General features: G+C 37.3%; 1 protein-coding gene across 1 annotated transcript; it reads right to left on the bottom strand.

Moving 5' to 3' along the window:
- Nucleotides 1–1596: 1596 nt before the first annotated feature.
- On the bottom strand, nt 1597–14623 carry LOC111336620 (CCR4-NOT transcription complex subunit 6). Its single transcript, XM_022942747.2, has 6 exons — nt 14041–14623; nt 9863–9928; nt 9189–9346; nt 7729–7883; nt 5931–6244; nt 1597–5059 (listed from the first exon to the last, which is right to left on the bottom strand). The coding sequence occupies exons 1-6, from the start codon at nt 14567–14569 to the stop codon at nt 4563–4565; spliced, it is 1719 nt and encodes a 572-aa protein (XP_022798482.1). The 5' UTR covers nt 14570–14623; the 3' UTR covers nt 1597–4562.

Genomic DNA, 14623 nt, shown 5'->3' on the forward strand with positions numbered 1-14623 from the left:
GGGCAGAGGGGCACTGGTGACAAAGTAACACTTCCTGCGGAGATTCTTGCGGTTCTTCGCAAGGCTCATTGTGGAAACCCTACCCTAGGATACAAGGACTGGTCCTTCATCCACTGATTGGAGTTTGAATTAGATTATGGAGCGTTGGTCCTGGCTTTTCTGGATGAAAAGTCGTTCTACCGAAGTCAACATCAATGTTTGCCTCATGATCAGTTTCAGATGGAGAGGAAGGCGTGGGAGTAGGAGGGGAGGGGAGGGGAGGGGTAGGCATAATTTTAAGCACAATTCAGCAAAACGAGCATTAATTTCAGCTTTCATTTCAGTTTAGCACTGCTGGCATAATCCGAGCTTTTATGCATTGAAAAAAAAAAAACCATCATAGCTCTAGAATAATTCAGTTTGTATTTTATTTTTGTATTGTTTTTGGAAAATATTGAGGTGTGCTAGGGCCCATGGTCAAATATGGTCCGGCAGGCGGCAGAGGTTACCCTGTGCATAAGACTGAGACTCAAGCCACCACGCTTATGGATCGGCGGCTCGGCCCCTCAGGCCTCAGATCAAAGATGGCGTCGTCTTCGAGTGCATCCACTTCCACCACTTCAAGCACTTCCAGTGCCGTACCGAGAGCTTTAATCTCTAGAGAACGTATCATTTGTTAATCATTTGGCTTTTCGAGGTGCGCACGTGCGTATTTGCGATCCTAAAGACTGTAAGACTGGAAGGTGGACTATGTGAATGTTCATTAAAGTCAAAATTGATAGAGTTAAGCCACTGATGATCTTTATTTTCCTTAAAATCAGTGTAAAATGTAAGTAACATAATTTCGGTGACAGAGAGCATAATTTTCAGAAAATAGCATAATTTTGGCATAATTTCTAAAAAATATGAGCACTGCTAATAGCATAATATGCTCTTTTTTCGAGCACAATCTACCAAAGCCTAGGGAGGGGAGGGGACGAAGATGAGACAACGTCTTTTCCACCTCCTTTCCTCAAGGAAAACGACGATGGACGGCCGCCTTCATTTTTTTTTTCTACGTTTAATATACAAATGTTCACGTCTCATTCTACGTATTAAATGAACTGATCAGACTATAACGAATATCCGTACATAAACCCTTTAATACCGCCAAGAGTGACCAACATCCAATCTCTCCTTACATCATCAGCCTGAATCAAACAAAAAGGCTACGAGAATAAAGGAAATGATCCTAAATCAGAGAAGCTCTTGATTGTTAAACAAAGTCTCCTAATAAGCACCTTAGGAAATGTACAGAGAACAGTATGGAGAATATGCATACTGATGTCCCGGGTAAGGGATGAGGAACAAATTCATTCCCTCTCAAGTGCTTTCAAAGTTCCTGTCTAAAACCAATTGTCATCTGCACAAAAAAAAAATTAATAAATAAAATAAAAGGAAAAATTAAATAAATTTAAAAGAAGCCTCGGCCAGGAACGAGGCCTTCGAAATTTTAGCGATACCAATAACAGACTGACATAGAAACAAAAACTAGGTACACAAAAAGAAAAACAAGAAAAATAAGAAAATCAAAATAAAACAAAAATAGAAACAAATCAGACGAGATACATTCCAGGCTGACTTTGTTCACTGATTTTATTCCAGTAGTTTACCGTTTTTCTCATAAATGCCAGTTTCCGTTAAAAAGTACGAGTTACAATCTACAATGGCCCTCGTAACCTGTCTACAAACCAACCACCTCACTGTAAACTACAAATGGTGATCAAAAAAAGCAATAACTGCGCAGTGTAAAACTAATAAAACAAAAATCGCACACTTCTATTTTGTGTATAAAAGCCAGTCCTAGTTAGCCCCACCCAGTGTACGTACCATACTATGAAACACGCTCAAAATTAGTTCACCGACACGAAAATCAAGTTCACCGCATCCACAACTGCTCAAAACATACTGCAATAATAATGACAGTGTGCGAATTTTGTCCCTCGCGAGAAAAACAAATATTATTTAGGCAACATTGTCTAGATAAACAAATAATGATCCCAATGTTCAACTGGCCACTGAAAAATGTTGGGTATTTCACCATTAATGTGATGACACAGTGCGGAATAAAATGAACTCCGATAACTCATCCTACACAACTAAATAGAGCTAACCATGAAGATTAAACCAAACCAAACATACCGAATATTCATTTCCTTCTCTGCCTTCCAGATTAAAAGAACCACGCTAGTTAAAAATTGTAAATTAAGTTGTACTTGAATGCATTTCAAGATTAAAAACAAAAATCATTAAAAACTTCTCATGAACAATCCAGGCATTTATCACTGACCAGCCAGAACAAATGAATACAAATAATTATTTCCTCTCTCAGGATAACTCATCCTTTCTCGCGCATGGTCCGAGTTGGACTCAACTTGCACCAACTGTACTGAAGAATCAGCACCTTCAACCCAATTATTCGGCTTCACCAACGATCAACAAGCCTTCGTCTGCTGGTAATACTTTAACATACACTGTTTTCAAGTCCATTTAGGTTACAATAATGGGGCGTTACGAACACCCACACATCCGACAAACGTTGAAGGGACCGTAATTTATCACACATTTTGATAATACACCATACTGTAAAATAAATCGAGCTCTAAAAGCTGTCAACAGCATAATTTCCGACGACAAGCAGCCATAAAAGGGCGGTTACCCACATCTGAAAACGTGTACATGCGTTTGAAACGCAAACAAGGAGAAAAGCAGTCTACAACTAAATTACTTGATTGTTCTTAAACCACGAGCAAACAGAAGCTTCATTAACGAGATGAAGTTGAAATTGTAGAGCGATAAGAAGAATTTTAGCTCGTTGTAATTGCACCTGTCGCCTTTAGTAAGTTGCATGTATGTTTTCAAAGCAATGACTGACAAACTCTAAATAAAACACTGGTTTACAACACATAAATAACACCATAAAAACGCTCTACAATACAACCCTTCTTCTCTTTCGTGGAGAAAGAAAAAACTGTTTATACACTTATTCCAACCATGTGAAGCAAATCCAGGACTGTTTGGCTATTCTTAGCTTTTCACGAAGATCTGCTGACTTCTGGCTTGTTACGTGACATGTATGGTTCACACACATGTCACGCAACATGTCACTAGCGTGCGAATCGATCGGTCAAAAGTTGGACGACGATCGGATGAAGCTTCACATGGGAAGAATATCTACAGAGTTTCAATAACCTGATGCACTATAAGTAACATGTTACATATACAGTATCGAGCATGAAACCTTGGTAAGATCTAAAAATGAAAATCTATGATGCAGGTATTGCACGTAAACCGAAGCATTTTGTGCTTTGGGCGTTGATATATTTCGCGGCTGCATATTACGACGATTTCCTGACGAAAAGTGAAGTGAAAAAGAATCGGGAAAAAAAACCCAAAAAAACCACAACAAAAACTAACAAAACAAACTAAAACCAATAAAGCATACATTTTGATCTTCGCTAAGATGTAATTAGGATCTACGAAAAAGAAAAAAAAAAAAAACTGACTGTTTTCCCAAAGACTGTAAGTGGTGATGGTAGACAATTTCTTTGCGTCCCCTACAATCTCCTTATGTCCTCGGCCCAAAATATTCAATGTATGGTACACAATTAATCTCTAAGAACAGAGAGAAAACAAAATGAAACGCCCAAATAAAATGTAGAGTTGGGCTGATGGTAAAGGAAAATGAAAGTGTTTTAGCAAGTTGGTTAAAGATATAGTCCACGAATGTATTTGTTGAGACGATACTGTACAATGTCGTGTACATACAGTAAAGACGCTTATAGGTGTCAATTCACTCTTGTGTCCAAGTACAATGCAATTGCAACCACAGCATCGAAGACTGTTCCATTCTAAGCGACAAGCGGAGGATTAATAAAATTTTACAAGTGAACGAGCTCTTCTGAAATAAGTTGTACAATTTCCGCATTCATTGAAAAATGCCATTTGAGGCTACATACATGGTAAGATATGGGGATGAAATCTATATTTTTCACTACCTCCCTTTCTTTGATATATTCAAGTTCTTCTTTAAAATAAAAAGTTCTTAAAAAGAGGATAACTCCATTTGTGTGGCATTTTCGTCTTAACGCGCGTTTTGTCCGTCCATGGTTTACAAAGGAAGATATACATAACGGCGAAGAAATTAAATATCATAATAACACTACATATTACAGATAAAGAATTAAAATTGCAATATATTATACTGAACACTTCTAAGCTAACGCACTAAATTACTGTCAAAATAGTTAAATTAAATTAAAGTTGAACAATATTGCTTCATAACTGAAGTTGTGCGTACAGTACTATGCCAAGAAACCAACTAACTAAACTTTAAAGCACCTTCCGTTCTCCTTTTACCAAAACCAAAATCCAAACGGGTTTATAAAACTGAATAAGGGGAAAAAATGCCGGTGAACATTTTCCTGATAGAATACAAAACACGTCTTGTAACAAGATCCTTAAAAATGGCTTGCTTCAACTCAGCCTCTTTACAACTCTTTTGTTACAAATTTACAACATCGTTATCGCGCGAGAATCTAACACTACCTGGGGTGGTGAGAACCTGGAATGTATCCATAAACAGGTACCCCATTGCTGAAGCTCAGAGCCTCAAATTCCACGAGCAGTGACTGGTGGTCTGACGGGAAATGTGGGTGTGGCCATCCGATGATTTTGTTCTCTTTGATGTAATCCTGACTAACAGAGCCGAGCACGCCAAGTGGAATGAGAAGGTCTGATGTGTAATGAATATAATCAATGACACCTGTGAATGAATAGGTAAGGTTACTGTAAGACATCTGGTCTTCAGAGTAGGCACGTTGGAGCTTGAAGCAGTGGGTCAGGTCTCCACACTTTTCTCCGTTTTTGCTATTGCTAAGGCGTGACAAAAAACCATCGTATTTCATGTCCAAGAAGTCACCGTGGTCAATCCGGACTCTACCATTGTCCAAGAATTCAACCACCCCTGACTCAGGGAGTGAGTTTAAATCACCGCAGCACACTAATGGAATTGACTTGCTTGGTGCAGTGCCATTTTTACCTAACACGAGGAGATGAAAACCATGAAAATTTAAGCATTAATCGTACACCTTGCGTACTGTGGCATTAAACATGTAATGAAGGAGCGATGCAGTAGCCCTGGTGAGAACCTTGTCTAGGCACGGGGGTAGCCCCGAGAAAGGGAAAATCCTCAGTAGTACTGACTGTTTTAGACTCTAAAGTGTAACAACCCGAATGGAAGCCAACACAGCAGTCCAGTGAAACCACAAATCATATCGTCGGCCATAGAGTTTGCTTTAGACTAGTCATACAAATTAAACTTTTAAATAAAAATTCTTCATTATCTATTCTAGCTGTGTACAGTTATGTACTTCACGTAATTTGTTGTTATCAGCTAATCTGTTTCTCTGATATCATCTCCTGTTTGTTAGATATCAAGCTGGCCCCAAAGACACATCCTGCGGATGGTTATCTAGCGTCCAGAAGCATGAATTGCCTCATTACCACCCCTGCTGGATAGGAAACCAATCCGTTGTTGGGTAACCTGTACCCATAAAACTTGGTAAGGTTTCTCTGGCAAATTGGAAGCACCCATTAATTGTCCTGGGTGGAGAGAGATACTGTGAGAGTAAACGAAACACAGCTGGGCATCCAACCCGGATCGTTTGTTCCAGAGCCCATTGTACGAATCACTAAGCTACAGTCTCTTCCACATAAATTATTGTAAAAGAAAGTTACCTACAGATCAGCCTGTAAAGCTGGTGGTTTGGTGCTTGCTTTGAAGTATTGAGCAGCAAAGCTGTAAGAGCTTTGGGTGCGAAACGTTTTCACAGCACTTCCGCCTTTTATTTCTCTTAGGTTCAAGATAATTATTCATGGATATTTTATCAGACAAAATCTATTCAACTTACCTCCCTGTACCATAAAGCCAGGGTTAATCTCCTGCATGATGGTCATCAGCTCATGCATCAACATCACTGATTGAATCAACTTCACATCCTTAAACTCCGGGTCCCAGTGAATATGCACATTGGACACAAGCACCTGCTGCCGTGGCATGTTCACATCATTACCATAATTAAGGTAGCCCTCCTTGAGCTCAAGTAATGCTGTGATTCCAATGTTGTCTTTTGTCATGACTCTATTGAGCATGTCTTCTGCTTCTGTAGCATTTTGCATAGCCAGTTGATTGAATTCAATCAGGTACTCTTTGACGAGGCTGAATCTGAAATGATAAATGTATGTAATCAGAGAAGGAGTTTGGCTTCTCAAAAGATATCCAAAGAGTCTATAACCCTAATTGAGCTAATTTGGAGTATTGCTGGTTGTCTTTCACAGAAGACCACTCTATCACAAGAATTCCTCCCCCCCCCCCTGTATTTCATCCAGCTTTGAGAGATCAGAGCCACTTACCATCACTCACTCACTTATGCCCTTTATATCCGAGTGGCATTTAGGGTAGCAACATGTTCCTTACACATCTGCTGCCCTTTTGCCATGAGCTTAATACCTCCCCTAGTGGTCCCCATCTCCTTAATTTCTTTCTATGCTGTCCACCACCAGGTGTTCTTGGGGCAGCCCTCTTGTATTTCCCATCAGGTCAGGTCAGGGGGCTTAAATGCTCTGAGTGAGCCTGAGAGCTATGCTGACTGGACCTCTTCAGATCCTGGTAGGGTCACCCATGCCAGACAGGTCAAAGGTTAGGGGCCAGACAAAGAGCAATCTACTAGCTCTCCAGTCTCGGGGGGTTTGCAAAGGGCTAACAACTCTGTAAGTTACTATTTTGAAACTGAACATTTGAGGAGAGGAATTCAGATGATTAGAAGTCAGGCAGAAACTTTCCTTAAAAAACTTATTAAGATAATTCGAATGACAAGAACTAAAATCTTTCCCATACTAGCTGAGGTAGATGAAGGGTTTGACATGTTAAAAATACTTTCTTCGATGCACCCTTCATTAGAAGTGCTGGGAAGTGAACTCTGTGAAGGTGTTTGTGTGATTTTTATCAAAGCTGGGAACTTTGCGCTGCAACTTACACTTCCCGATAAAGAAATTTTGCACATGAACTTGAATTTGTTTTTTAAAGTTCACTGCATCCTGGAACTGGCTTCACCAAAGCATAATCAACAAACAGACAAGAGAAAAGAGCATATCCATAATATACAGTTTTACCATGATACATTTTCAACCCACTTGCAAGACCAATTTCGCACGTAAAGGATTTGAGCAGTCTGCGTGGCTTAAGGAGCACTGACAAGCCTGTAAATTGACTGCTTTGCAAGTTGTGAGATCATTGTTTCTCAGTCCCAGACCTCATTGCCTCCCCTTTCCTCTCTCCTCCCTGGGTACTGCCCCAAACCTTAAGCACCAATGAAATTAAATTTGAAGTTGGGGTATAAAAAAAAAAAAAAAAGGCTGGGTACAAGTTACATACAATGTAATATCTCAAAACAAATCTTCACCATAGATATGGATTTAGTTTAAGGACAACCACAAGACTTGAAGTTGAACATGCCAAAAGCTTTCAAAGCAAAAGAAGGTCCAGGGGAAATTCACCAAACTAAGAATTTGCTGTTGGTCTTTTCAGTTTTGTAGTGTAGTAAAAAATTTCACCAAAATTTCCTGCTCCATTAAAAGGTTACCTTTAACACCCAGCCTAGTATCTTTACTTAACAGTACTCTTATCAAAGTTGCATTTAGATTACTCACTTGGAGGTCCTATAAAATATGGCACAGCCATCAACATATCTCCTATCTTCTTCTGCCATTGTTCTTGCTCTGGACTTGGGACTAAAAATTCCATTATAGCCGTGCTGTTGAAGCTCAGGAAGGAAAAAGTTAAAGAACTGCTCTGTCTCAATTTCCTGCAAGAGGGACCAAAAGAAAAGTCTGTAGTTGTTTTCTTATTTCTACTTAGTGAACAACACTTTTTCTACATGTTTAAAGTCTTTGAAGTGATTATAAAACACGTCTTAAGACCCTGTTAATTCAAACTCTCGAGGGAAACAAAAAACCCTTCAATTTAGCCGGGGTTTGAGTTATCAGTGTTGATGGTGAAATTAAATTATCTTGTTGATAGGCATCATCTTTTTACCTCTCCTACACTTCTTACATTTTGTTTCATAGGAACTCTTTCTTCAGAAAGTTAAGTTTGGGAAGTTAAGGTTATAATTTGGATATATTAACAAAGTTGAAACGGTAAATTGGCCACCGTAACGATTACAAAAGCTGACGTTTCGAGCCTTAGCCCTTCGTCAGAGCGAATGTTAAGGTTATAGTTAAGTACTAAGTTAAGGTTATAGTACTATGTTTTTGTACATATTACAGCTTTCATACCAGTCCAGAATTAAGATTGGGAAGTGCCAATCAGCTATGTTCTGACACTTTGAAGCTTAACATTGACTACATTTTTCATTTAAGTTTGAATTATCAGTGTAGGTTTGAGCCAAGGAAAAGTAATGGGGAGTTCCAGTAAACTGAGAATACTATAAATAACTTGAACAGTGGGGTTAAATCCAGAAGAAATCACATTTTGTTCAAGTTATCCAGGAGTTTGACTGAAAGTTAAGTGGGGCACTGCTGTATTTATTTTGTGGTTTTTGAGATAATTTTTGAATTGCAAAATACTTTTTCAAACTTAAATGAAGACAGTCTGGTAGTGTTAATTAACTTCCATACCACGAAGCAACTAGCCTTAGTACTACTTCCCCTTCAAAGGATGCCATCCAAGTTCAGGTTACCCAGCACCATTTCGTTGTATCTACAGACTGAAGTACTGGCTACATGTACTCTATCTCTATTTTCCTTTTTCTAGCATTTTTGCACCTGCTGTGCTTTTTAAACACATTCAGTGCCTCAACCTGTGACCATTTTGATCACTATGGCATGCAGTAGAAAATTTTTGCATCTGAATTTGCAGCAGAAGCCTCCATTTTGGCAACCTGTGTTTAGGGGTCTGATGTAAACATTTTTCTGAAAACATTACATAATATTGCATAAAATTCCCTACCTCTTTTCTTTTTCTGGTGATGAAATCCTTATTTCAGGTGACCATTTTATGAAATTAGACTTGCCATTATAAATCAGATGTTTTTAACAAAATTAGGCATGAAAGCCCCACATTCTGTATGGTGAACTTGATTTTAATTGAACAAGATATGGAACTGTACCTGTAAGCTTAGAATATCTGCACCATAATGAAGAATCTCTTTCAGAATTGCACTCTTCCTGTAATCCCAATCAAGGGCCCATGATGGACAATAACCATAGATCTGTCGTGTACAATACTTATCACATAGGACATTATAGCACATGACACTAAACGTCACTGAAAACAAAGACAACCAACAGTTACTGTAAGATCATTATGAGGACAATACAAGGTTAATTAAAAGTGATATTAAGTTACAATATTGTACTTACAGAGAAACATGTGGGAAAAGTTAAGGACTGGACAAAATAATTTTGACTCAAATTCAGTTCTTGCAGTATTACATGTAAATCATGATGTTAAATTTGCACAATTTGTTTTTTGTAAGAGCCAGTGACAAACTAAGTAAAAAAATGTATCAGTTTTAAACCTTGTATTTTCAGGAGCATATTAACTTTTTACAGCATACAGTAACTTAACTGTTGTGTATAAAACATCATAAGTCCACCATTATTATGGATTAATTTTTCAAACAACTGAATCAATGTGCAGAGTGGGTAGTAAGGTTTAAGCACCACACAAATATTCCTCTTCCTCACCAAGATACCATCATACTATCTTAAAAAAAAAACAAACTGACAATCCATTTCTTTACACAGTATCCTGAACTTCATAAACAAGAAAACAACTCACATGCAGGATTCCTTGGCCTATCTGGTTGTAGCGAAATCCACTGCCTGTCTGGTGGTCGAGGACAAACTAGAACAAAAGCCAAATGATCTCAATAGCTTGCCAACAAAGTACTAACATTATATGTGGTATACATTGTAAACATTAACAGTATGTAATTGTTAAATCTTTAACTCTTGAAGTGATTAACATGTACATCTAAATTCTCACTACAATATCCACACATTAGCCAGAAAAAAGGTAATGAGAATACTCAAACTGATCAGGTAGAAGTAGTTTAATGTTATGTACAAGAATCTTGATCTAACAGCAACACAACTAATTTACAAGGAAAGGCGTAGCAGTCAGAAGGGAGAATTAACTATTAGATTTTGGGAGTTAAAGAGTTAAAAAGTATAAACATGTGCATTGCACCTGTTACAGACATGAGGATATTACTGCGCTCACTCGTGAGAGATACTTTCAGCACTCGGAGATAAAATTCGTATCCACGCGCGGCCATGTAATGTTCTGTTTATTATATAGATACTGATGAAATTTCCACATAAAAGACAACTTTTTTTGTTCATTTTCGAAACAGAAATTGGGTAATTATGTTGGTAACCATGGCCACACCAATAATTATCCTCACAAATGAAAGATAAAATTAGTATCTTCACTGCACGCAGTGAAGATATGACTTTTAAGTAAAGGAGAAATCCTGGTATTTCATCAGTATCTATATGATTAAGTATGATTATCATACACTCTAATGATGTTTACCACACTCATATGTGGGAAGTGAACAGAGGCATATTGTGCTTGAAAAAAAAAAATAAACCAAATGAAGGACATCTAAACTGATGCACAAAAATCTGAAAAAAAAAAATGGACATCGTAACATGTACACTGTAATCTGGCTGAATATAAAGCTGCACACTAAGATAATGTACATGTATTTGTCAGTCCAAGTAAAAGAATCTCTCTTCCTCAAGGAGAAATGATCAAAGGAGAAACATTGAAGCTAGTCTTACATATATTTCCTTTCATCAAGGATAGGGAAAATGACCTTGACATTTGATTGGTAGGTAAGGTAAGGTAAACTTTATTTGATAAGTAGGTTGAGATTGTTTGGCAGCCGATGGGCTGATGTGGACCTACTATACTGTACACAATCAAAATTTGACAAACAAAAGATATTAACAAAAGAATAAATGCTATGTACAGGGAGAAATCAATATATATGCATGCAAAAAAAACTGAGATTTACAAGAGCCTAATTGAAATAATAATAATTCTAATACCAGAAATTAAAATGCTTAAAGTATATAAAAAAACTGAGATTTACAAGAGCCTAATTGAAATAATAATATACTACCAGATATTAAAATGCTTAAAAGTATATAAAAAACTGAGATTTACAAGAGCCTAATTGAGATAATAATTATAATTATAGTACCAGAAATTAAAATGCTAAAAAGTATATAAAATCATCTTTTTTTGCGGTGATCAACATCGCTTCCTTGCTAAAAGAATACTCCGCAATGTCCCTGGTGTATTTCTTTAATATCTGCTTATAGGAATTAAAATTTCCAGGCACTTTAACTAGTCTATTTAAAAAATTCCAGATTACAGGGCCTCTGTACTGTAAAGTGTTTCTTCTAGTATGAGATTTAAACCTAATGATATTAAATTGATTAGGAAAGTGAGTTGACCTAGAAGTTGTCTTTTCAGAGAAAAGTTCTCGAACAGATTGATGCGAAGTTTCAAAATACACTTTGTGCATTAACGTAAGAACGGACTTTTGGTAAAAGTAAGAGAAGGGTAGCCAATTCAATTTACTGAGACAGATATCATCAGCCAGCTATGGTTGAAGGTTGTTTATAATGCGGGAAGCTCTTGCGTGGATAGGTTTCAGAGAATTCATTGCAGAGGGTGAGCAATTTTCCCATACTGAGACACTATATGTTACGCTGGGAATAATAGATTTGAAATAAAATTTAATTTCCTCAAGTGAATCAATGATTCTTGTTAAAAGCAAAAATGATATCTGAACTGGATTCTACAAACAATGTTACAGCTTTTCTCAGTCAAGAAAACATTGTATGCAATAGCAATTGCAGAAATTCAAACATTTGACAATTGACTTGTACTTCAGTGGGCATTCATGGGGATATGAAGCACCAAAAAGTTGAGGGGGCATGAGAGAAGAGTAAAGCTTGCTTGAGGCAGAGCTGAGAGCAACTCTAGCTCCACATCACTCTAACAGTTACATTTGGTTTGTAAAAATTTGCCTTTCATCACGTCTCATTTTTAAAGATATCCTTCACCAAGGGCAAATATCTACAGATAGGGGTATACACATGTTTATGCAAAAAAATAACCTGTTTCTCACATGCATCCAACATGAATAATTTCACCAATCAAAACATTTCAATTTTAAAACAGTTACAGTAGACTGAGCGTTCCAAACCATGTAATCCACACTCTTTAGAGCCAATTCCACTTTTATAAGTATTGAGCAACCTATATTGTACATCTGTAAGTTACTGTTGCTGCCCACTGGGCAAGGTGTTGCTCCACAGCAAGTAGCCAATGATAATTTATCAAATTTTCCTGAAAGTTTTCTGAAAGTTGCTGATTTTTTAACCACTGGATTGAAAAAGACTCTACAAGAATTCTACGTCTTTCTACAAGCATGACAAAATGCTTTGGTCACAGCTCAAACCCAGATCTGTTAATATAAAGACCAGTTCACAGGTCATTGTGCCAGCACATCTCCTATACTTTCAGTCTGATCGGGGTATTAAAAATTACCCTCCTACTTTAATTTAGGGGTATCTCTCAAATTAGTGTTAATTAGAACCACAACTGTAAGATTACACACATGCATCAACAAATACATTAATTAGTAAATTATGTTATGAGTCAATGAAACTGAAACTAAAAATAAAATTTGGGGATGCAGAAAAATATTACAACATACAAAAGCAAATAAAAAATACTTAAAACCATTCCATCACAAAAAGGTTCAATGAAGTTTCAGTTGATTTGTCTATGCATAAAATAACATTGGAAATACTGTTTTGTTAGCAAAAAAAACCTTTCTCAAATAGGGTATAATAAGAAAAGTTACATCTTTAATTAACTGGAAGATGCTAACCTTGATGCATGTGAAAGGACATTAAGATGACATCCACTGTTGTTTTTTTTTTTTAAGTTTTTAGTGCAAACTCACTGAATTCAATTGTTAAAATAAGAGAATAAAATCGTGAACCAATACATGGACTTTCAATAGAGTGCTTGTTTTCGAATCTAGTGATCTTACTGTCAAATAAACCCACTCATATAGACCCACTCAACCCAAATTAACTTCAGTTCAAGGTAACTACAGTAATCTTTAAACTCATTTTGCAGACAGGTTTGCAATTAATGAGATAACCATTACGGCAAAACGATCACGAACAAATCTTAAATGATATTAAGTAAAGCGGAGATGACGAAAAAGGAAAATCAACATGAAAATAATTTTCCAAACCCACTTCCGGACTTCCGAAAATACCATCATTTATGCAGTGTTCGAAAATAAATCACGTAGGAATTACTATACAGATGACGACAGACAACCCTCCGATTTTTAAGCTTAAGATTCATTCAACAGCTATCACAAAGCAATCCAGTGCAGTTTGATAGTGGGGCTACCACTAAATATGGCGGTTTCAAACGGTTATTGTTCGTTAGGTTAGGAGGGTCTACTTTCGTTTGTGTTAAAACAAAACGACCTCAATCAAGATAAACTTACGGTGTTTCACTTCAGGATTAAGCAACGATTTTAGTTTGTTGAGTATAGAATTTGCTGAAGAGTTTTAAAATGAAGGATATTGCTCACGAAAGTACAACTGAATCTTAGAAAAGAACGATCAATACGACGTAAATTCGATGCCTCGTGAACGCTATTATGCGAACGAACCTCGTGCAACACACAAAGAAAACATCGTTCGCGAGCAAACAAATCAGCTCTGTTCAACAGACAACATGGCTTTAGAAAAACAACAGATAATACCGTTGAAGTGGAAATAAAACTAGAAGCGAGACTATTTGGGCCAAGATCGCTGACTGAATCTTACTCTGACAGTGATAAATATAGAATTGACACCACAAAAACTCTCGCTCCTTTAGATGTTTACACTTAGTTTACTTACCTGTTAAATTATCCAGCAAGAAGCCTAGAAGTTTGGCTGTTCCATTTTTTTCTTCATTTAGAGTTAAAACATCCTGTGGTAAGGGATTTCCTTGCAATCCAAGGGTTTGTAACTGGAAAAGTTTTCCGAGTTCGTTAGGTAAAGCCCTCAGACTATTGTTGCTCAAAAGCAACTCACGTAATGTGACCAGATCTCCAAGTTCGCTGGGCAAACTTCGCAATTTATTCGATGATAAATCCAAGTGCTTGAGCTGAGCTAGCCTGGATATTTCTGGAGGAATCTTTGTTAGGTGGTTGTCGTTTAAAAACAACGCAGTTAAGAAATCCAGCCGCCATAATGACGGGCTCAAATTACGAATCGGAGCCGTAATTTCCAGTTCTGTCCATTTCGACTTTTTGCCGTTAGCTACATCCTCGGGACTCATCAAAGTATAACTTCTTCGAACATCATTATTTTCATGCTTATCCTTCGGCATTTCGAACGAATCATGACAATCTTCTCCTGTAAGTAGCCTCCACAAAGATGGCATACAACATGGCCACCGAGATAGACCCTCAGACAAGGCTTCGGATCAGTTGGCAGT

The sequence above is a fragment of the Stylophora pistillata genome, chromosome 1 (genome assembly GCF_964205215.1).
Source record: "Stylophora pistillata chromosome 1, jaStyPist1.2, whole genome shotgun sequence".
Lineage (NCBI taxonomy): Eukaryota > Metazoa > Cnidaria > Anthozoa > Scleractinia > Pocilloporidae > Stylophora > Stylophora pistillata.

Coding starts and splice junctions, on each gene's coding strand:
- LOC111336620 (XM_022942747.2), bottom strand. CDS start 14,569: ATGCCATCTTTGTGGAGGCTACTTACAGGAGAAGATTGTCATGATTCG. Junction 7,884..9,188: donor CAGATATTCTAAGCTTACAG/GTACAGTTCCAT, acceptor TCCCTCTTGCAG/GAAATTGAGACAGAGCAGTT. Junction 5,060..5,930: donor TGGCTTTATGGTACAGGGAG/GTAAGTTGAATA, acceptor TCCTCGTGTTAG/GTAAAAATGGCACTGCACCA.